The following is a 24,103-nucleotide window of genomic DNA, read 5'->3' as shown; positions in this document are numbered from 1 at the left end:
CCTGGAGAGATGTCTTCTGAATTGAAGCCATTTCTTCCTCCCTCAATATGGAGTTTTTGCATTATGTGTTTGTCATGTTATTCACTTGGACAAGGGATTAAGTGAAGCAGCTGCTGTCTCACTGTTCAGTCAGTCATTTGGACCTTCTCCAATGTATGCATGCAGTTTATTTCCTTCTCACTTATCATGTTTTTGATGTAAGTAATTCAGTCAGTGATGCAAAGCAATGTAAATATTTTTTCAGGAATTAAGACTGAATGTTCATATAGCAAACTGGTAGAAACTGGAAGAAAGTTAGAAACTACTGTCACCACCTGAAGTCGTTAGATACTTTACCACATTCCAGTGGCGACAAACCTTTCTTTCAGTCAAGGTTACATCACAAAATGCATTCTCAAAACACAAATACTTTTAATATATATACATATATATATATATATATATATATATATATATATAATATATATACATACATACATATTCTCTTTTTTTGCTTTTATTCATTTTATTTGTTGCTTTATTTATTTTGAGAAGGAATGACAGTGACACTTACATGCCAGCAGCTCTGGCAGCTCTTGTTTTGCCCTTTTTTTTCTTGCAGCAAGTGCAGGGCTGCGATCAGTATTCAGACAGACAGTCGTTGACACCATGCCAGCGTTTGCATAGCCGGGCAAGTTCCTCCTCTGTTCCTCTCTCTATCTCTGAGGCAGAATTCATGGCAGACTGTCCTCCGAGTGTGACAAGTGGAACTGTGTGATTAATTTGGCCAGTCGTTTTAATGTGCTCCGGGATGCGCAACGCTTATTGTCTTCCCCTTGCACGTCTATCGGAATCTGCCAGAGAAAATGTCCAGGAGAATCGAGACATCCATCCCTGCCTCTCACTGTTTTTTCCCTCTTGCTCTTCTCTCCTCAGCTCTGCCTCATTTCAGGGCTGAGCTACAGGGTCGTCATGGGGGCCAGCCCAGGTCGAGGCCTGGCTCCAGCGAGGGCCGCTGGCGGAATAAATCTCCTGTCTCTGAAGTGTTGAAAGCTGTGTAAATGTCAAACTTATCCGTCTGATGTGCTGGCTGCAGGGAGGAGGGGCTGGAGAGAAGGTGGGGAGCTGGGAGGGAGGGTTGTGGAGCCATTCGCTGAAGCTGGTCCCCTGTTACCCTTCGTAGCTGGCGGTTGCCAGGTGCAGATGTTGCTGCTTGCTCCCTGCCTCTGAAGAGCCAGGCAGTTTTCTTTTTTTTTTCTTTTTTTCTTTTTTTTTTTTTTTTTTTTGGTTTGTGAACATCTATGAGAGACACAAACCACAAGGGGCTTGGCTGCTGTCAGGCAGCTTAGTGAGCAGCATATCTCTCCGATTTTAACAATGTCCCCTCTGACCACCAGACATGCTGTTTAGGGAGGTTTCTGTTTGGGGTTGTGGTTTTGCATTTTCACCATTTGGTTTTCTTGTATAGGCTTGCTGAAAATTTTTTCCCCGGTGTAGATATTCGAAAAAAGCATAGGGTGCTAAATGACGTGGTCCTCTTCTCACACCCACGCGCTCACAAACATGAGCCAATCTTGTACTTTCATACGTTCACTGAATTCCTTTCTTTGACTCAACCAAGTGTAATAGCCCAGCAGGGCAATCACATACAGTACTGACAAACCTGCTCTAACACTACTTCCATCTGTCCATCCCTTCATCTCTATAGCATCCCCCCTGCCTGGTCTTACTGGTGTTTTGTTCCCCCTTTCCCACCTGCCTCTCTCTCCCCTGCTGTGCCGTGTCTCTCTCTGTGTCTGTCTGAGCCGTAGCTAGTATTCCTCTTTATGCTCTGCTGCAGTGCATGCTTCTTGTAAAAGGATAAGCACCATGCTGTGCTCTTTTGATATTATTTTTCCTCCTCGCCAGCTCCAGCCTTGTGAGGCCTCATCTCTTGTGTCATGGCTACTGCTACAACAACAAGGCCAAGCGTGCACCCAGGGAATAGACTGAGCCAGTTGTTCATCTCCATCACCTAGGGTTTAAACTCGTCCCCAGTAATAGAGAGGAGCTCACAACTGCTGTGAGATGGAAGTCATCCGTTCAGCTGCATGCTAAGAATACATTTACACCAGCTTCCTCGGGGTAGGGCGAAGTTGGAGATTAGATCAATCTTCGTTTCTTTTCTTTTTTTTTTTTTTTTTAGATGCGTCCAGAAACGTTATTTTGAATGTGATTTTTTTCAGATAAAATGCTGGTAAGAGTGGTAAGGGAACAAATGGATGGTGATTACAGGTTGTGACGTGCCCTAACAAGCAGTATAGAAATGGCTTACAATTAATTTGTCCAGAATCTGCAGTCTGAATGGGGACGTGATTGACAAGAAGCCTAAGCCACTTTCTCTTCTTAATGCCCTGCACTCTGTAATGAAGGTCTTTTGACAAGCGAAAGCCATGAAATTAGGGTTTGCAAACATTTCCCAGGAGAAAAGATGTTGTGTAGAATATTTCTAATTTTCCATTCCAAGTACATGTGGGTGTGTGTACAGCTCAATACTGGAGAGTTTTACCTTCTCATTTTGTTATTATTGCTCATTACCTATTATGAACCATTTCCTTCATTTTTTTAGCAAGTATTCAAGATTTTTTAATAAATGGGGAACAAAGAAAACACATTAACATATTTTTCTATGGCATTTCTAATGTTTTCTTACACAACCACACATTCAACACATATTCACACAAGCACAATACAATAACAGCAATACCATTTTCTCACAGAGATATTTTTCTACACTATTATGATGGACCCTTCCTTTGCTTTCACACTACTTTTCTTGATGCTCACTGACAGCCTCCTGAATCATAAACAGCAATCTCTTCAGCCGGTAGAAAGCCTCATATTGAACATATAATTTTACTGTATTTGTCTTGCGACAGGTGTATGTGCTTGTTCTTTGTCTTTTGTGAGAATGCTTCAGCATGAACAGTGGGGGCTCAGACATTTCTTGGAGTCATTATTCTGCAGATAGAGATGCAAACACAACAATAAACCCTCCTAAGGGGTCATGTCACAACGCTTTTCACTTAAAGTTTTTTTTTCCAGCAAGGAGTCCTGCTGTATCTCTTGTCTTTGCAGAGTAGGCTGAATCACGGGGCACTGACCCCCCCCTCTCCTGAGAGATCTTGGCCACTGAGCCCTTGTACTGATTACTCTCGTTACTTAATTATACATTTGGACCCACCGCACTTGCAACAAAGGGCCACTGTGGCTCCATTGACCCAGCTCCCTCCTCATTGTGCCCAGCTCTGAAAGAGAGTCAAACAAAATAAAGAGGGTCCACTTAAATATGTTGCCACAGGGACTTAATTGACAGATTGAAGGCAGTTTTTCACTGGGGGCCCTCTCCCTCTCTATGTGGCTCTTCGCTTGAATTGCTCTGCTCCTCATGCATCCTGCTGGGAGGTCCAGTGGGACTGGCCTGGAACTCGACCACTCCTGTTTCCACAAGGACAAGATGGGACGTGCCAAGTAAAAGATAAAAAAAAATCAAACAGGGTTATTGACTTTACACTAACTTCACACATTCTTTCAGACTACAGGTGAATATACATCCCAGTATGTGTTTGAGTCTAATCATATTTTTCATTATTTGCTAAAAAGAAATTTCTGTCTATGAATGTGTGAGGAATGAAAGGCTCTGGCCCTTGGTATCTGCAGTATTCTCATCATCTGTTTGTCAGTTACAAGGTCTGACTTTTTTTTTCTGTTTTTCTTGTTTTTTTAAAGTTGTGCCTCCTCTCAAAATATTTGAGCCTGATCACTGTGTATTTTAATGGTGAAATGACTTGTGAAATTTGAAGTGTTAAAGAAAAACCGTTTCACTTCTGAACTGAATAGAAGGTGATTTAGCCTTTGACCGTGCCAGACAAGGCATATTTCAGAATACAACCTCTCTTGTTATTTAGTTCCTTTATCCCCGTAGAAGTCTGACATACAAATTAAATACTGGTTTGTCACAAGGCGAATTTGAAATACCACATTTAATAGGCACTGTGTTCGAGTATTCAAAGAGCCTAAGCTCTCTGTGTCCTTGAGATACTATCATCCAATTTTAAAGCACACTTAAAAGGCTAAATGACAAGCCGCAGCTGAATACAGAGTCATTGAACAGGCTCTTCATAATAGAACCCAGTGTATAGTATTATTCGGTTTTTCATCTTTTGTAAATTTACAGCATTGAATTTACAACAGAAAGACCAGAATGGCATTCTGTGCGGCTGTGCGGCTGTGCTGCTTTTGAAACTTGAAAAACTCTCTTAGACTACCACTCTCTACTTTCCCTCTTCATCCTCCGCCGTTTGCACTGAAAGCTGTCAGTGAATGAGAGGTTGCACACAAAAATAACATCTGCACTGATTATGAGCTACTGGAGGGAGCCAAATGAATAATTCCTAATATTTCCTGTGTCTGTCTCTTTTCTGTTACAGTGTGACAGCGAGAGTGACATTGACGACAAGGTAAGACTGTTTTTCTGTTTATTCACCCACCACATGAAGTGGCTGAGAGTTGTGAATAACAAATTTGAGCTCTCGACTAAAGGAGGGAGTCAGTCATAGTGTGTTGTTAGCAGAAAAAAGACGAGGGGTAAAAGACCCTCTGCCGGTCCCACCACCGTTGATCATTTGCATCTTACGCGGAAAGAAAGTGACAAGGAAAATGTGGTACAGGCAGAAGCTGTTTTACAGTGCTAGTTTTCTGTTTTGACATTATGGCATCTATTATTGTTGGAGCACGTTACGCCTGAATATGTCTTAAACATACCTTCTCACCTTGATCATAGCACAAGCTTCAGTTGTGTGTATTTAATCTTATTGCATGACACAAGTCACCTCTGTCTGCTTGTTTCTCTCATATAATAGATAGCAATATCATAGCTCCAGTTTGTGCATCTTGTGTATTCATTACAGTTTAAGATTTGAGAGTTTTGCGATGCTGATGATGTTTCAGTCACAGAAATACATTCCTGCTTTTCTCAAAAAGACAGCGATTTGTTTAACAAAGTGAATTAGACTGTGTTTCCAAACCCGGTTTAACAGCCATAAGCTAATCAAAGATGGCACCCAGAAATCACAGCTGCTCACTTGTGCATTTTCCATTTTTGCCTAGCTGAAGTAACCGGGCATCACCTGAGGTTTTCTTTTCTCAAGATCATTTTTATTCAAGCATGATGATATAAATTAAACACAAGGGTATACAGACATCTACATGAGTATACAGATATGTACACAATCAGATGACATCATGCTTCATTCTCTTGAACATATGTATAAAAGAGAAAACACAAAACATATCAAGACAACAAGAGAAGGAAAAACAGACCGAGACAAAATAGCCCACATCCCACCCCCCCACCTGTCCCACCCAGCTCATCGTTTGTTCTTTGTTTAAGTAGGATGAGAAAGCCCAACTAATTTATACTGTATGTGAAAGGAAGTGAATGAAGGGTGCCCAAATCCTGTCGAAATACTGAAGCTTGTCCAAAAGGGTGTCCCTTATTCTTTCTAAATGAAGTGCATTTGTGAGGTCACTAAACTACATCTTAATATTAGGGACCTCTTTTTGTTTTCCAGTGCAAAAGAAGCAACTTTCTTTGCAATAATGAGACTGTGAGATAGGAAACACTGTTGCATATTGCTTAACTTATTTAGGTCATCAGATATACCTATGATGATCAGAAGGGGTTTTGGTTCTAACCTGAGGTTTTCTTTGAAAGTATTTCTTAGTTTTACTGGCAGTGACTAAATGTAAATGTGTTGTCAGTGGACAACTGTAGGTTGCACCAGCAACTTGGCGCGCTTTAAAAAGCATAACACTGGTTTCAGAGTGATGTCATCAAGTGTTAACAGTTTGACAGTTTGACAGATGTAGTTGCACGTCTGCGTGTTTGTTTATCACAGACTTGGAGGTGGTTGGCTGATGGCAGCCACCTGGTTACAAGATGAAACGCCTTTGGGGAACCTCACGCATCCTAATTCCTCCACAGTTTAGCAATTACTCCCTGGTAAATGAATGAGATAGCATGCCTAATCTCCTGTAAGCTTAGCTCCCAGTTCTGTGGAAATGTCTGCAGCTCTCCCTATAAATAATACATTGATAGCAGGCCCAATTTGCATTAACTGTAGCCTGGCAAGTCAATAGGCTTTTATCTCTTCATTGAAGCGAGAAGAAACCGAGGGCGCTAGCTAGTTGACACGACAGAGAGACGTAGCAGGCCTGTCAGTCTCCATACGGCTCCCTGGTATCACTGTGGGGGGTAGAGAGGGAAGTAGGGAAGCTCTTCGAGTGTTTCCCTTTCAGGGCTTTGTTTTCCCTCCTGGTTTATCAGTTGCTTGAGACTTGTAACAGTTCTATATAGTGTCACACATTTTGACGTTTAATATCTAAAAGCTTGATACTACAATACTAAACAGCACTAGTAAAAGAAACACGAGAAACAAAACAAGCAATGCTTTGGTGGTTTTGTAGAAATTCAGCAGCGTTGCTATGTTGTTGGTAAGCTGTCAGCCTCTGTCTGTTCAGTAAAACAGCTCCATATTTGGCGTTTGGCAGCAGTTATATTAGGCAGTTTAGGTGGACTGGGATACAGTTCAAGACATGGTGGACTATTAGACACTGCTGCCAAGTTTTCAGCTGTTTGTTGAATTTTGTACCAATTGTTACACAGTCCACTGTCAAGAGCCAAATGTCTTTTCAGCCTTGTCTCTTCTCATGTGTGTGTGTGCGTTTCAGCTAGTGAAACACAATCTGTGTTCTGAGTTAATGCAGAATGCAATGTATGAAACATACTAAGGTCATGTTACTAATGTCACTTTTATTACACATTAATATGCACTGACACTGTGATAAAACCTACTCAGTGGACTGTAAGTAAACAATTTATTATTCTGTAGACATGATATCTAAACCATTAATGTGAATCCCAAACCATAGGCAACAAAATAATAGTGCAAATGAAAAACATAGTTACTGACAAGAATGCTGTAACCAAGGCTGCAGTAATGTAATCTGTGTCCTTGGCTTCAGTGTGTAAAACTACTGATTTTCACTCTTAGATCCTTTACCTGCTTTTTCATGTCTCCTCAAGCTTTGCTCTCAGTTCTTAGTTTCCATTCTCAGTTCTAAGGTTCTGAAGCTTGGTCTTGAACTTGTTTTTTTTTTTTTTTTGTGGATGGCGGGGCCTGGGGCTAAAAGGTCACTTAAGAATGAATGAATACAGATGTCTCAGACATGGATCAGGACAGGATCTGTTTTCGTAATACGTGTAATACCATTAACAGAGAAAAAATATATCCCCAAATATTCCTGCTAACATGCTGCTATCCTTGAATCAGTATGTGGCAGTGTGGCAATATGTAGCAGTGACACTGGAACACAAGGACCTCAATGCACGCATGGACATTGAGTGTAAAATCAGAGCAGACTTCAACTCCTTTAAAGCTACATGATGAAATATTATATGAAAGGAACCAAAGAGGCAAATATGTATGACATTCCTTTCAAAACAACATCATTACATAGAGCCAGAAACTGTGCCACACTTCACATAGCAACCCATCAACAAACAGCCCATTTGACAGCATATTAGTGAAGTAAGAATAGATGCCCAAAGGTAAGTATTAATATTTTCCATTGTTATAATGATGGTAGTGCTCCATTCCCCGGAGCAGAGATACTGAACAAAGAAAAGCTTTCATTTGTGGCCAACAGGAAACGGGACTGTGCGACAGCCTAATTCCAAAACAAGTTTCACTGTTGTGGAATCTTTGAAAATACACTGTTACACATACTGGTGTATTTGCCAAGAGTGCAAGAAGAAAAGAACATCTGGATAAAGGCTAGAGCAGCGCTGACCTTTTCATTTCCTCAGGAACACACATTATCATAATCAAGGTGATGAGAGTTGCGAATCATCCATATCAAATTGCCTAGAAAAGAAGAACACTGGGGAAAAATACTCTGACAGGCCATCACCATAAGTAGAAAAAAAGAGATGGTGTAAAAATTGGGTTCCATGAGGAGGAAGACAAACACTGTCATTTGTAATTGGCTGCACTCAGGATAACTCGACAGCGATAATTTTCTGCAACGTTTTGCTGAAACAGGTGCCAGCTCCTCCCGTATCTTTCCAATGAAAACAAAGGCTCCTTTCACATCAGATTACCAGCCACCTGAACACCCACATTGTCAGGATTTCACAGATTAACTTAATTAGAATATTGCTTCCAGGTGTGCCCCCGGGGTGCAATCAGTTACACTGTATTTGAATAAAACTGACGAGATGCTGCTTGAGCAAAGTCAGTTTGGATTGGTGTACCTTGTGAAGCTAGCTTGCATCAAAGCAATGCTTGAGATAGCATGTGGTAATGTGTTTCCAGAACATGTCAGACTTGAATTCTTCGGAGACTGCCGGGTCACCCCCAGTTCAGCGTGAGGCTGCTATGAGGGGGTATTTTTATGTAGATTGGCGCAGCCTTGAAGAAACAAGCAATCAGAATCTGGGTACTGTGTTCTCATCACTGGCATTTCTTCTTGGGAGGCCTGATGTCGTCTGATGTCCAAGATTACATGAAGAATTAAAAAAAATAAATAAAAAATCAGACCCTCGACCTTGCCTTGCTTATATCTGCACCCTGGAGGAATGATTAAGGATTCCTTCTGGAAAAGAATGTTTTCTTTGTCTTTTCTGTTATTAAAGCTACTCTTGGTGTATCTGTTAGCCATGCTAAATTAGATGGTCAAGAAGGGACTAATCACATGTTGGATAAATCGCCTGGCAATACAAAGACTATGTGTATTCAAGTCTCTTTGAGGCCATGCTATGGAACTAGGAACACCATTTATTCTTAAGTGGTGATTGAAATACTTTGAGCCACTTCATGTGTCTGTGTGACTGTCAGTTGATTCAAATGTACTTAAAAGCCCCAGTACACGTTAGCTGTGCTTCACAAACATGAATGGTTCTGCTTGTGTAGTGGTGACATCTGTGATAAGGCGTCACACGGACAGTGTTTGAACTATATATGAATTAGATGTGTTATTTCACATACACTTGGATATTTTTATTTGGCTTGTGACCAATGTCAGTTTAATGGTTTAACTTTGACTTGACATTAAACAGTTTGAACTTGCTTTGTTTGTACATTCAGTTTCACTAGGTATTATTCAGTGTCTTTTCAACTACTATAAATGTCGAGAATCAGTTCCCACCCCTCCCTGTTCCTCGTGCAATCTATCAACCAGCCAATCCTGTCAACCTATGACATGTCTGAGATACTCCAAGTCAAGACGGTCATTTTCTTTCATTGGAGAGGCAGTGAAATACATAGAGTGGGATTTATCCCTTCTCAGTTTGTTCATGCACTCTCCTGAAGTGTCATCCTATCTCCATTAGGCCCCACTTTGCCATCCTCGCTGGCTCCTCCAATTTCCTCTGTATTCTTTCTCCTGTGCAAATAATACAGTCACTGTCTGTCTGTCTGCAAAACGTTATCCCGAGCCGTTTATGTTCTCTGGAGCCCTTAACGCAGCGGCCTCGTGTCAGGTGCGTTACCACGGCCACCGCTGCATCACCATAGCCACAGCGGAGGACACCCAGGTCGGCTAATTCTATTTGGTCCTATTTGCCAAGCAGTCACTCAGCAGAAAGTGTATCTGTCTCCGGGGGAGTCTCCAAGGACCATTACCACATCCTGTCCATGAGCTCTTTTATGGCTCCGGTGTACTCATCTACCAGGGCAGCGCACAGGCTCTGATTGACACATTAATTCCTCCTCTACCCCCTTATCTTCCTGCTGTGTGCAGAATGAATGCCATATCACTGCGTCGGAGCGTCTCTACCGGCTTATCAGTAATGGCTCGTCAGCTAGTGGTATCCTCCCAGCTGATGTGTTGGGGGGGGGGTATGCCATGCCCTGTGAAGCTAGTAGTGCACCCGCAACAAGAAAACAAGCACGCTGTGGGGATTTAAATCTATCTGTTAACACCACCACTACCCTCACCTCTTTGTTTTTCTTCGAGTCTCATCCACTTGTTTACACTTTCTTTATTTACTACCTACTCTCTGTCTGTCATTACCAGTCAGAATTTACTTCCTCTCCTCTGACGCCATCTTGGAAAATAAGAAAAGCAATAGTCATATATATTCATGTAGGTATGTCCCTTCCTCCTACATACCCCTCCCCAACCCTTGCTGCTTTGCTAGATCCAGATTGGTCTCTGAGAGTCATCATATTCAATAACAAACAGGCCACCCACCAGGCCGCTGACAACCTTAACATTTTTTTATGGACGGGAAAAATGGACCAGCTTAATGTTTCGACACAAGTGATCATCCGTCCTCATCTCTTTAATGAAATTAGATTAAGTGCACCTGGGAAAGAGCTGAGAAAGCAGAATGCCTCGCCACCTCCTTTAATCTAAAACCAATTTGCCAGTAATATTCCTTTCCCCCCAGCTTGGGATTCGCCGGCCCTGATTCAAAATGGAGGAGGAACGAGATGAGACCAGAGCTGACTGGTTGCATTCAGCTCCCCACAGGCACTGTGAAATTAGAACTGACACCGGCAACACAGGCCTTAATATGTAGATGTCATTTTTCTCCTCTTGCTTTTGTCTTTCTCTCTCCCTCCCTCCTTCTCTCCTCCTTTTTTGTCTTACTCAGTTACTTCCTCTATTCACTACGGTTTTCGCTTTCCGGCTAAGCCTGAAAGAAAAACAAAACAGAAAAGCGGTGAAAAATAAGAACAAACGTCACACAACTTGCAAGATTAACCATTCCCACCTAATTTTGGTAATGCTGATGGATACAAGGCCTCCAGTAAATTTAAGGGTTAAGGTTAAGATTAGAGTTTTGCCATAATCAACTTTTAGAAGAAAATGATGATGATTTCCAACTTTCTGGAATAGGCAGAAATAAACATATGTTTCCATCAGGTGGTCTCATGATGTTCCTCACATCCAGCTATTACAGTGAACCTGGAAACATTTATCTCTTTAATTTATACTGAGCTATTTGCAACATGCTCTCATTTCTGGTCAGCTCCAAATCATGTGTGCTCTGCAGGCACATTTTTTTTCCCTTTTTTTTTTTTTTTTTGTGGTTGTCAAGCGATTCATCTGTTGTACATTTACCAAACAAGTATGTGGTGATCAGGGAGCACATTCGGATTTGTGTCTGAAGTGAAGAAGGACGCCCTTAGTCTTAGCAGTACGTGATGCATGCGTGTGTGTTTGTGTGCAAGCTTGGAGGGAATTGAGTATAAGGGCATACTCAGCGGTGAAACCAAGCCCCAGTGCATGTTGGGAAGAAGAGGCGTGATGACAGAGAAAGACTTGGAGCTTCTGCAGGGCCAGCCAGCAGACACAGCCAACTGACATCAGCAAAGACGGCTTGTCACTAGCAATGCATGTCATACAGCAACGCAGGGACAGTCAACATGGCCGTGGTGTCATTGATGTGGCACCCAAGAGCCTGGTCCAGATTCTTTCTTAAAGGTTAGCACTGATGTTGGCGTGGCAGATGAAAATAGAAGGGTTGTGGCAAACAAAGCCATGTCAGCCACTCAGCACAGAGGAGGTGTGAAAACATAGCATGGCATCTAAGACTGTAATCTTCTTTCATTTACTGCCTCCTCTCAGTGAAGCTGTTGGTGTTGGCAGAGACTGTTAATAGAACAAATAGTCGCCCCTTTGTTCTGTTAAAATCATAACGCACACCCTACCCTTCTGTCTCTGAAACACCAGTGCTCTGCTAACTCTTTGAGAAAATCCTGTCACCACTCAGCCATGTTTAACAGGTCGTGATCATTGTTATTGAGGGAGTTATTGTTGCCTCGATGAACACCAGGTTTTGGTATGTGTTTTTCCTCCACCTCGACCAGATCCATTTTTAGAGGTGGTTTTGCTCAAACACTGTTTTTCCCACCTGAGAGCCTTGGTTCTGTAATAGGAGAGTTTTCAGCAACGGCCAGGTGAAATGCTCGATTGCCCAATTTTCTGCTAGAGATCTCGCCAGTTCAATGATACAGTGATAGAGAGTGTGGCATGCCATATCAAACCAGACAGGTTGTGAAGTATTACACCAGCTGTGGTGCCACATTACATCTCACTGGCACTGCATGTAACTGTAGAATAACGTACTGCAGAAAAGGATTGCACAAGTACATTTCATTATTTTCAGACTTGATATTTTTTGATGGCACTACCGTTAACAAAAGATTTGTAGTAATATTTATCTGCTTTCTTAAAAACTACATTTATCAATATTTCTTATATGAAGATTGTATAAGCTTACTGTGTAATGTTAATTGGATACATAACCTACCTTCCAAAATAATTAGATTAAAAAACATAATATTAAACATGAAACCTGCTTATTGTAATTAACCTGAAGTCGCTTCATGTGTAATATGTTTTGAATGATGTACTCTTACAGCAGGTAATGCACATCAAGTAAAACATAACAAATAGCCTAGGGAATAATCCCAGTGCAGTTGACATGCAGTGACACAAAGTTAAACAGGCAGCTAAACTGGCTAACCCCGTGCTCAGTGTGAGTCCACTGTGCTGCAAATCAGCATGGCACAGCATTCATTGCTTTTCAAGTGGCCTGTGTTTGAATAACAATCCGAGCACTATATACATTTTTCCACATGAGTAATAAAAGTAAAATTGACTCCGTATTGGGTGCAGATGTTCTGTGGAAAGAGCAAAAAAAAGACAAATGTTTTTTGTGTACGTGTAAGATGTAAGATTTGAGTGTTTCTGATTGTGCATAAACATAATGCCTAAGTGGGTTTTTATTCAATAAACATGGTTGGACAGTAATTACTTACACATTTCTTCTGGCTGGAAATGCAAGACAGACTTTGTATGCGTTTAGAGCTGGCGCACCAAGACTCAGGTCTGTCCCAGCCTTGGCTTGTCTGCACAAGACATCCTAATGCAAGAAGACTTGCTTTTCCTCCACAACAAATGGCATATGCAATCAGGGATAAATATAGAATTCCCTGTTGTTATTAGGAATCATTGCCATTGTGGATAATGTTTCCCCAAAGAAGCGTTGCTTCCTCTTTGGCCAGGAATACATCAGTAAATGAGCTTAGGTCCACTGTGGCTGCAACAAGAATGTTTAGAGAGCCTCAATTCCCTCCTCAGACAAAGAGGCCAGTCAGCAAAATAGTACGCTAGTCATATTTTTTATAGAAATTTTATAAGGAAAATCAACACACATTAATCATGAAGTCATAGGCCATTGTTATTTCGTGAGGCTCTGTATTTTGTCTCCATTTACTAAAAATTTCCTACTGAAGCACAGTTTCACAAGCTTGCTTCTTTATGGGATGGATCATCTGCAGTGCTCATAATAGTGATGATGGACAATACAGGAAGTGAGCTCTGAGCCTAAGCCTGTCTCCCACCCACTGAGAGAAACATACTCCATCCTTCTTTTGCTAACCACTTGAGCATCTCCAAGTCAATCTAAACACTCGGATGCCTGTGGATGGGCTGGCGACTGCCAGACCTCAAGCCTTGCAGGCCCTCGCGTCACTTGGGCTCTGGAGGGAACTTTCCGTGGGCGAATGTGTATGTGATGTGGAAAGCTGAGAACCCTGGAGAGCACACTGAGATCAGGCCCAAACACACACAGGGGCCAGCTGCCTTCAATTAAGCCAGAAACCCCAGCCTCTGCAGTCCCTTATGCACAAAACCAGCCTGCTTTGATCTGCGCCAGCCAGGGGAAAAGGTACAGAGCTTGAAAGATTACAGGAAAAAAAAATAATTATTGTATCAAAGGGTGCTCCATAAAAGTTAACGGGGGGATTTTTAGACTCAGGGGGCAGCGGGAAGCAGGTATTAACGATGGCTGTCACTCATGTTCATTTGCCAGTTATTTTCCCTTCGTCTTTTCTGTGAGCTTTAATTAGTGGACACACCTGGCCTCTCTCCGAAGTTAACTGTGGAACTCTCCCTGCCACTTTAGTTTTTATGGGCACTGAAGATCAATTCTGAGTCATGCAGGGCGCATTATTGGCACAACCGAAGCTGACATGCTCCTGCAGTTCGGCTTGACACACAGAAAAGGTATAGCTTTTGGATTTGTATGAGGTTTGGAAGCACAGACAGAGACAAGCATTAAAACTGTCCCCCTGCCAAGCACTACAGACGCAGGCGGCATGGGCATCCATTAAATTAATTTGACTTCATTAGTGCAGACCTGCTAGGCCTGGAGTGCCCACAGAGATGCCAGGGGGTGGGAGGTAGGGGGGTGGTGGTTGAGTGGCATCAGCCGCTGCGCTCTGAGGAGAGCGAACACATGGCACTGACAGGCGGAATATGGCCCCAGTTCTTACACCGGGATGGCTGCCAAACAAAGGCAACATGCGTCACTGGCTTTAGGGGAGCTCAATCAACACCCGGTCGGAGCATTAACGCCATGCGCGCCGCGCCACCGCCATCAGTGAGGAGGCCGCGGGTCGCTGGGCAGCCTGCAAGTCATGCGTGTGCACACAGTGAATGTGGCAGCGTGATATGATACAGAGACAGTGCCAGCGGGTTGACCCACTGCCATCACCTTTGTGTCTGCTGCCAGGAACACTCATGTTATTAGGTTACAAAGCTCATATTTATTCATTGTTATTGAATATTTTTTAATATTTGTTGTCATCAGCTTTGGCATGCCAAGTGATTGTTCCCTATTTTATTCATGTACAGTCTTACAGTGTTGTGTTTGTAGTCCATTGGTGAAATCCTGCAGACAGAGAAATGTTAGTTGCATTGTCTTGACTAAATGTCTCTAATGAGCACATTTATAAACATAATACTCCAGTTCCTAATGGGCATAAATATACAATGTAGGTGACTTCTTTGTATGATTGAGTAATTTCTTTTTTCTTGTGCTAATTAGCCAAGCATTGGAAATAAATGACTGCTTTAGAGTTGAAAGTTGATCTTAATCTGTTATTGTTTCTGGATGTTAAAATCTTTTCAGCCCGGTTGCATCCAGCCACCAAAAATAATACCACTACAGTGCGGGAGGGTCAGATCGAGTGGCTTGGCTTTCTTGTCATCCTCTCCTTTTAGCCATCTACTGTTAGCCCATGTGAACTCCACCAGTCAATTAAGCGAGGTTACTTGCTTTGCCTAATGGCACCTAAACGGCATTTCTAACCTGCAACCTCCCTCTCACAAGCCTGCTTCTGTAACCTCACGGCAACGGCTGCCAGCTCCTGGAGCTGACCCGAGTTCTGCTGGGAGTGGTGCACCTGATAAATACAGAAGTGTGGAAATAAATAAATAACAGGAGGCATTAAGTCCGGATAGGACTGGAAGGTAGCCTGAGGGTGGTAAGTGTTCTGTCTGACAGCAGCAAACACTTTGATCAGAGGGCCCCGTCTGAAGATCGCTTCCACATCTGCACAGGGGGAACGAGCTGTAAACTGCCAAGAAGCATTTTAATGACAGTTGGATTATAAAATGAAAGAGGGCTCCAGATGGCAGGCAGTGCAGCGGCTGCGGTTAGAGGGAGGCTGTTTAAACTGCTTTTTTATTGATAAAATATGGGGTGAAAAATTGCGTAGGGCTTATTAGGCGTCCCGCTGTGATGTTGCTCAGCTGGCCAAGCTGTTCACCGTGGCCCTCGTCCAAACATGCCTCCATAAATTTTTAGCTGTACCTTTAAATCTGTAAGATCCCTGCTTGTTAAGTTCACCCTTGCTCCCCCGAACCCCCCACACCGTATTTGTCCTTTGAAAGACTTGCTTCTGTCCTTTTTTTTTTTAAAGACCGGCAGGATGAAAGCAATTTTAGTGGTTCAACATAGACTGATGAGGTTGGAGGGGGGGGTTCCCGCAAAGCATGCTCATTACCGTCCACCAAGAACCAGAGTTTAGCCCTTAAATAACTTAATTCCTGGATGATTTCATTAGCTTTACTCTCCTAGTGATAAAATGAGACCGGTCTTATTAATTCAAGACACTGGTTGTGCTTTCCACCTAGATCCACAGGGTACTGTTCAAGGCTGAAATAGTCATCTGGGCATTGGCATTTAGCAACAGGCTGCAATAGTGGCCAGAAGGGAGAAACGGTTGGACTTACTGTGAATCGCCCACCAAGCCCAAGTTGCATGAATAGTAATCTGCACCAGACTACAGTGTAATAAAAGAGGTCATTTTAGGCCTGCAAGAGAAGATGTGGCAAGACAAGGGTTTGTTCAGTAATGAATTCCCTTTCAGAGGTGCCAACTTGAAGCTTTAGAAATGCACGTGTTGGATAGAAGTCATTCATTAAGGGAAAGGGCACAATAATTATATTTTTCTGTAATTTACAGTGATGTTGGTTAAATCAGATTGTCACCTTTTGAATAAGTGTCTCCCGGTTAATATTACCTTACAATAAATTGGTCTCGTGCACCACTTTGATCTGGAGCTCAGATTGAATTTGCTTGAAATGTGAATTGGCCTGATTCAAAAGCTGGGAAAAATTCATGGTCTCAATAAAAGGGATCAGTGAAAGCCATCTTGAGTCTATCAAAATCCATACATGTCACACGTATGCGTTTCTCTCCATAGAGTGGGCTCCTTTCAGCTGAGATATGTTGTTAGCTCTCAGTGCTCTCACTGCTAATTTAAAATCCATTTAAGCTTATAGGCTGGTTGACTAAAACACTGTTGTGATGGCCTCACGAAAATGGGTGCCTGTATTTTTTTTCCCCTACCTTCAGAAAACAGGCAGCCCCAATTTATATTCCATAACTACCACTTCAAGGCCAACCTGCCGCGCCCCCATTCCACCCTCGCGCCTACCCCGCAGCATCAAAGACAATTACTGTCGACATCACATCAAATTACAACTGTTGGTTTGCTTGTTTGGCTCGTTATGTGACTTGAAAACTGCCATCTCCCACCCAAGGAAGGTCCCCTCCCATCTGCTGCCTCCCTTTCCCACCCTTAAGGGCCTACACACACACACACACACACACACACACACACACACACACATACACACAGACGCACACAGACACATTCCCTTCCAGCACCGAGAAGAGAAGGGACAGGCAGCCGACAGCCTAATGGACTAATTTGTAATTGCGAGAGAGAAAAAGCTGAGTTGTTGGACGTGTTATAATTTGACAGAGAGTGGCAGCTCTGAGCCGGACCATGACGCTTCAACCACAAATCTCTTGCTCCCTCCTCCTTCCTCTCTCTCTCCTTGAAATGCTTTCTTTCTTCCCCTCCGTGGAGAATAGTCAGAAAGGAAGGTGATGGGAGAGATGCTTTCGGCACATTCTGCTGCTCAAAGCTCCTGGCTCTGTCATATTCCTTTTCTTTCCTTTCCACACAACCCCCTCACACCCCCGCCCCCCTCCCTCTCTACCTTCACGTGGATCCCATAGGATAGAATAGGGAAAGTATCTCAGAGCATTCAGATGCGTTTGAAGTGCAGGACAGATGTGGGGCCCGAGAGACTGTAAAAAATGAATCGAGGCTAGTAATAGGAGAGATGTTTTGAATCCTCTCCCCCATAAGTTATTTATCAGGGGCCCTTAGTGGTGGAGGAAGACTTCAGAGTGCTCCCTTAATGTAGCATCTGATGACTAGTCGTGAGGGTGGGGGTGGGGATGGGTGGTGGGGGGTGGGGGGTTGTTTCAGGAAGTACTGCTGTAAAACAGGAGGGGAACATTAGCGGGGAAGTCTCTCAGGGCCCGGGCAAATAAGAGGAACAGCACACAGGGCAGCTCGTTCCCAGCATGCAACACAGGACAGAGAAGAGAGGTGCACAGGAAGATGTTGCGGAGCCCCCCACACCACCACCACCAGACAGTGATATCACATGAGGTACAGAGCAAGACATTCTGTACTATTCCCACCAGGTTAGGCACGTTTGAGTAGACAATGTAATAGTTGTAAAAGTAAATAACACGAGGTAGGAACAAAACATGAACAGACGGCAGTGACTGCTGGTTACTTTAGAAGTCATTCACAATGTCATTTTAGCAATTTGCATGTGGGACACTTATTTACCCATTTATTTTTCACAATTAAATGCAGAGTGTTTATCATAATGACTCTCTCTCTCACTACATCCACTACATTGCCTTTTTTTTATTTCAAAGTATCTGCTTTATTATAAAGTTGCAACAGGTCAAAGCGACAACCTGAGCAGTAAGCCAGTTAACTCAGCAGATAATTCAAAGACAAAACACTGTCTTTGGCCCTTGTGCAGAAAAGCAATTTATCTGTTTAGATACACAAATTCACCCTTGACTTTGGATGATGGACTTCGAGTGTTGATAGATTGAAGCTGCTGATAGAAAACATTTAGTGCTGTGACTTTGACAATTTTCATGCAATCTTAGTATACAGTACATATGTATACTTATATACATATATATGTATATGTGTATATATAATATATACAGTATATGTATATTCATTTGAGAAATTACAGTATTTTATAATTTCATAAGTCTAGTGATTATGCTAATACATGCCATGTCTATATCTTGTATATAACAAAAACATTAAAGAGCAGCAATTAAAGAAGAATACAAACACTAACATGATTTGTTCTCTGTTCACAATAAAGTGTTGTTCACTGAACTGTATCACATCCATAATATCAGAAATGATCATCGGTACCTAGCTGATTTCTGATTTTATTGATAATCACTCGTCTGACCACCTTGAAACACTGTACACACATGATCACAAACACCAGTAATAGGCCGAGTCAACCAGGGAAGTCTCTGATCACAGGAGACTAATGGCCTCTGAACTCATCACTGAGGCTAATAAAGACCAGCTAACGACATAGCCGCTTCGTTTGTGCTAATTGCTCTCCCTGGACCTTCGCCGTGGCCCGTGTCTCCCGAGCATCTGTCACCAGACATATTCCCCGACACGGCTCAGACCCTGGCCTGAGCTTCAGAGCTGGGCACACCGCCAGAAACAATTGTCCTCTGGTGTCCTTTTACTGTGGTAGGGTGTGAAAAGACATTGTCTTGGTGTATTGTTTGTTTTGCTTGATTTACATCTTGGTAGTTCATGTGAGGATGAAGAGCTCTAACCTGGATAGCATAAGATAAGTCGGCAACAGAATTACACTAATCATCATTGAATGCAATTTTGACTTTATTGATCACCTCTGGAGACCATGCATTCTTTTATGAGTTCACCTGTAGGCATATGCACTCATCTTCAGCATATCGATGCTCTTTGTGCAGCCAAATCAATATGACTGTCAATAAAAGCATACAAGAATTACAAGGCTTAGTGAATATAGTGAGTTTAATCTTTCACCAAATATGTCCAAATATTCTTCTTTTGTATGCTTTTTTAATCACTTACTATACAACAATTATGGGATTCTTTTATTTACGCAACTGTCCAGGCAAACATTCTGTATCTCTAAACTGGACAATCTAGTAAAGAGCGTAAAGAGCTGGTAGCTTCCTACACAACAAACAGAAGGACTTAATATTGCTGCCCACCTGATTTACATTTAATATCTATTGTATGTTTATAAACACAACACTCATGTGGTATTTGTGTAATCTTTGCTGGTCATATGATAATGTCTATAATATGACATTTTGTACTTTACTCTTTTGGCTCATGGCTGTAAAGCTGATTTGAACTGAGCGAGACAAAGACAATAGATGGGTTTCTGTCCTCGCTGGAAATTCAAAAAAAGTATTTAAGCATGGTTGCGCTGGAAAAGTTCATCGATACAAGCAAAAAGTGACGAAGTGCAGCGCAAACAGCCAATCAATCATGACGTACATGAAGCATGTGACCGAAACATTCACTGAAGCTTCCTCCACCAAAGACGCCAAAAATAGCAGCGAACAAAAATATATGTGTAGCGATGAGACTGTTACACTCCTTAGATTAATACATGAAACAAACATAATTACCATAATGTTTTCCACATTCTTTTTCACTTTATTGACTGTTGCTCATTTAATTGTGCAACCTGTTAGTGAGAGGCTGCTCTATGCACCCAGGTTCTACAATTTAGTGCTGCAGAGCAGGTGTGAATGATTGACATCTTGTGGTCCAGTTTCCTCTGAAATGGTCCCATTGTTCTGTTTGTTGAGCAGGTTTAGAAACATTAGCACATTTTGAAAATCACACTGTCCAGCTGCCAGTGTTTTCAGATTTCTTTTGATAAACCGAGCAAAAATAGCTTATCAGAAGTATTTTTTCTCCGAGTGGCAATTAATCATTAACATACAGTATTCTGTGCATAATAAAAGTACAGCGCTACTCATAGACAGGCCATTGGTTACGTCTTCTGAAGCAAGAAGAGCAATGCTCTATGTGTGTGATGTACACTGTACTGAAGAAATTGTTTTATAGCAAAAGATTTGCTAAATGAAGGTTTGGGGACTTTAAGAAACACTGATTTTCTGATGTAACAGAAGCAATTTAGCCTTATCGGACATTTTAATGGGCTCAGTAGGCCCAAAGTAGCGACTGCATTCCTTTGAAAAATCCTGGTGAATACAACACGGGCAACAAGGGTAGTTAAGGGGATATTCCACTCATAATCTTTTGAGTGTTACAGTAAACACAGACCCTCTGTGGGTTTGACAATGGCTGTGGTCAGCATGGTCACAGCAGATTCTGAAAATGAAAAGTTTTCACAAAAGGAAAAAAATAACCAACTGAATTCAGGGTGATTGCAACTACTGTTCTCCATCAACAACTGGCCAACTACAATACACAGTCTGTCTCTTGATGTTGCCCATATCTGCTTCTGCCAAATCAAATTCATATATATTACAGGCATTTTGAGTTCAGCTACATTTTTATGTGGAGGCTAGGTAAGGCAGATATATGTTTTCATTGTGCAGAACTTGTGATGCAGATGCGGCAGTGGCCATTTTGAAGCACTGACGCATGGTGCAGCATTACAATGGGCAGCAATTTGCATATCATTTCATGTTGGGGATATTAGATTAATGGCTTGTGACTGGTGTGATGAATACTAATTTAGCCTTAAATCATGTTACCGTTCAAACATCAACAGCCTGCCCAACAGGCAGCAGAGCAGCTGTGCAGCCAGACATTTTATAAGGTCAGGTAACTTCTTTGGGCAAGCTCTTCCCGTCCCTCATTCCTTGTAGCCAGTTATGGCACTTGTAAATGTTTGTTATTCCAGGGACTGTTGGCTTCACTGCTAAGAGTATATGGGCTCACCATAGGGGTTAATGCCATCTCCATTTATCCTAGCAGACAGTAAAATCTGCTGATAGAGTCAGGTCAGCAGTGATGGCAAAGCTTGGTCTGATGGAAATCATAAATGTTGTCCCCTCCCTCCACTGGCCCCAGTTTGACTCCCAGTGTGTTGGTCCCCGGTGTAGGCAGCTTTTGTGGCTGCAAGGTGTAATGACGTTAATGTTGTGTGAAAAGGTTACATAGATAGGTAGGAGAGGAGAGCAGCGTGCTGTGTTTTAATGTCGTCAGAGACTGTTGGGACTTACCCCAACAGGTTATGCAGTAACAACATGGAGGACATGGATTCAATTTAAAGGAACCAAAGACCAAAACAGTATCACTGACTGTCCATGGGTTTGCTCAGAACTGGCGATCATATGAAAGCCGGTAGCGCAATGTTGATATTTTGGTTTAAAATTGTGTTGGGTAATATTCTGCCAAAATAAGAAAAAGAAAGCTGTTGTCTTTATTCTGTAATTTTTTAGGATGTAGCGGTGCTGTTGTACCAAACTGTGTTATAAGCATGCAGCAAGTGTTGGTTGTACCATTTAAATACATTTGTAATGAAAATATTTGAAACCTCTTTGCATACAATGCAAGTCGCATATGTAAGTAAAGCACTAGAGAGCTAGCTACTGCCCAATAGACTTTAACCAAGCCCAAAATTCATCCTCTTCTTCTTACACGGTGCATTTTAATAACCAATACACATCATAAATAGACTGCATGTATCAGATGTGAATATCAAATGTATATGGCCAATTAAGTGGTGTCTACTTTAGAATGGATCACATGCTTTACAGTCCAAAAAAAAACATGTCTTAAGCAAAAGGTCAGCAAACTTAGCTGGCTGGACTACTGACTGTTCAGTGACGCTAAACCCCCATCTGTGACAATTTAGCAATGTCCTGTTGTCAGATGCTAATACACCACTGCCTTTAGTAGTTGGCTGAAGTTATTTAAAGTCCTAAAGTTATGTTACCTCTTGTTACTTGTTGCCATCATGTTCCTTTCCTGTCACTTTAGGTTGTCTAAGCTCCTACAGCCAAAGTGTTTAAGTAGGTCCAGGCTGGTACTGTTGGAGTTGAGTTTAAAGTCACCAGGTAGATGGTATGGGTGCGCAAGAAGAGAAAAGTGTAGGGCAACCATTTTGGGAAAACACTCAATGTAATTTTGTCCCCTCTTTTCATCAATGAAAATATACAGTGATTTCATTACAGTTTTCATTTTTAAATTCAATTTTGCCATCTCCTATTTCATCAGCTTTATTATATGGAGAGTCAGTCATAGTGTAGTGGTGCCAGCTCTGATTCTGAAAGATTCAGAAAACAGTTTGAGATTGAGCAAACCCATAGACACAGACATATGCATGTATAAGACTTTTGCTATCAGAGGCACTATAGACTAATGTGAAGAATAAAAACTGAAATGCCATTCATGCAGCACAGTTCAAGGCAACTGAAGGTACAGCATCATTAGAAATTACTGAAGTATACCTCAGTAATTATAAAGGGTTTTGAATCAAGCATCATTTTACTGGTCATCCCTCATGAGCACTTGGAGTGATGAATATTCACATTGGTTTGTCAGGAAAAAAGCCATTATGAGCCAGTATAAGATGCTACTATTGAACTATAACCATACGCTTTGGTTCTCATGGTATGGCTCTCAATGGTGCAGTAAAGCTTGACTGTGGATTCAAATATGTAGCACTCATTTCATTATTTTATTCTGCTGCAATAGCCATCTTATCCATTTTGCATGAATTTCTAAATATTATGCTAAACCGCTTCTTTTATCAGTGTGTGGAAATTTTTATTCTGTGTGCGGTGCGCGCGTGTGTGTGCCTGTGTGTGCCTGTGTGTGTGTGTGTGTGTGTGTGTGTGTGTGTGTTGTGTGTGTGTGTGTGTGTGCGTGTGTGCGTGTGTGCGTGTGTGTGTGTCACTTCATGGCTAGCCAGGAGTACGGAGGGAGGAGATGGGAGGGTGTCCAGAGGGAGCTGTTTGATTGATGTGTTTTGGGGGTAGAGGAAGGTAAGTGGGGGGGGGGGGGGGGGGGGGTTTGAGAATGAAGAGGGGATGGGAGCTTGATAGGAGTCTGCGGCAGGAGGGAGGCAGGGCTCTTAAGTGGGGGAGGAAGGGATGGGAGCTTTAACAAGCCCTAGATTGTTAGTGACAGGCAGATACTTCAACACTTAAAGTAGAAGGTTTGATTTAATCACAGAGCTGTCATTTGTTATTTGTCTGGCTTGCTCCACCGGGGCCATGGCTGATCAACTGCCTGGTCCCAAGAGAGCCCTTTTTCCCCCTGTAATGTCTAAATCCCCTGCACAAATTACAGGTCTGCACCACCTCCCATCCCCACCCCTCCACTCCCCTCCCTGCTTCAATCCTGCCATGTTAAGAGACGAAGGCCAGAATGGGGGGTTCACAAAGAGACGGAAGAGGGTTGGCAGGATATGAGCAAGGGAGGGAGAACAGGTACTAGGAACGAGAGAGAGGGAGATAGAATGGCCTGAGGGCCACTAAAGATCATTAATAGGACTGTCAGGGAGGTTGCCAGTTGGTTAGTGTCTCATAAATAAGAAATGAGCTCCTCCCTGCTCGCCCATTCTAGTTCATTAATAATGCCTGCTGCGGTTATTTTGTTGCATCGTACTTTGAAGGAAGGAGAGACAGAAAGATGGGGGCACGGTAAAGGGGAATCCAGGGATAGAGGGCCTGACTTCTTGGTCATCCAATAGGATGGCCTTCCAAAGGAATGAGTCCACAATAGCACAGAGTCAATTTATCCCACAACCAGAAAAAATGATTGAACGGGGTTCAGGGATTGGTGACAAGACAAGGAGGAAGATGAGACAG

At 42.4% G+C, this 24,103-nt stretch overlaps 1 protein-coding gene across 8 annotated transcripts in view; it reads left to right on the top strand.

Moving 5' to 3' along the window:
* The window catches only part of fbrsl1 (fibrosin-like 1), a 274,940-nt gene that overhangs the window by 180,795 nt on the left and 70,042 nt on the right, over window positions 1–24,103 (top strand). For all 8 annotated transcript variants that reach the window (XM_056375520.1, XM_056375522.1, XM_056375521.1 and 5 more), the window contains one exon: window positions 4,449–4,478. In XM_056375520.1, coding sequence (XP_056231495.1) covers window positions 4,449–4,478 — 30 coding nt within the window. The remainder of the gene's footprint in view (window positions 1–4,448; window positions 4,479–24,103) is intronic.

The sequence above is a fragment of the Seriola aureovittata genome, chromosome 5 (genome assembly GCF_021018895.1).
Source record: "Seriola aureovittata isolate HTS-2021-v1 ecotype China chromosome 5, ASM2101889v1, whole genome shotgun sequence".
Taxonomy (NCBI): Eukaryota; Metazoa; Chordata; class Actinopteri; order Carangiformes; family Carangidae; genus Seriola; species Seriola aureovittata.
Note: the sequence above shows the minus strand (reverse complement) of the source record. Positions and strands in the feature narration are given on the sequence as shown.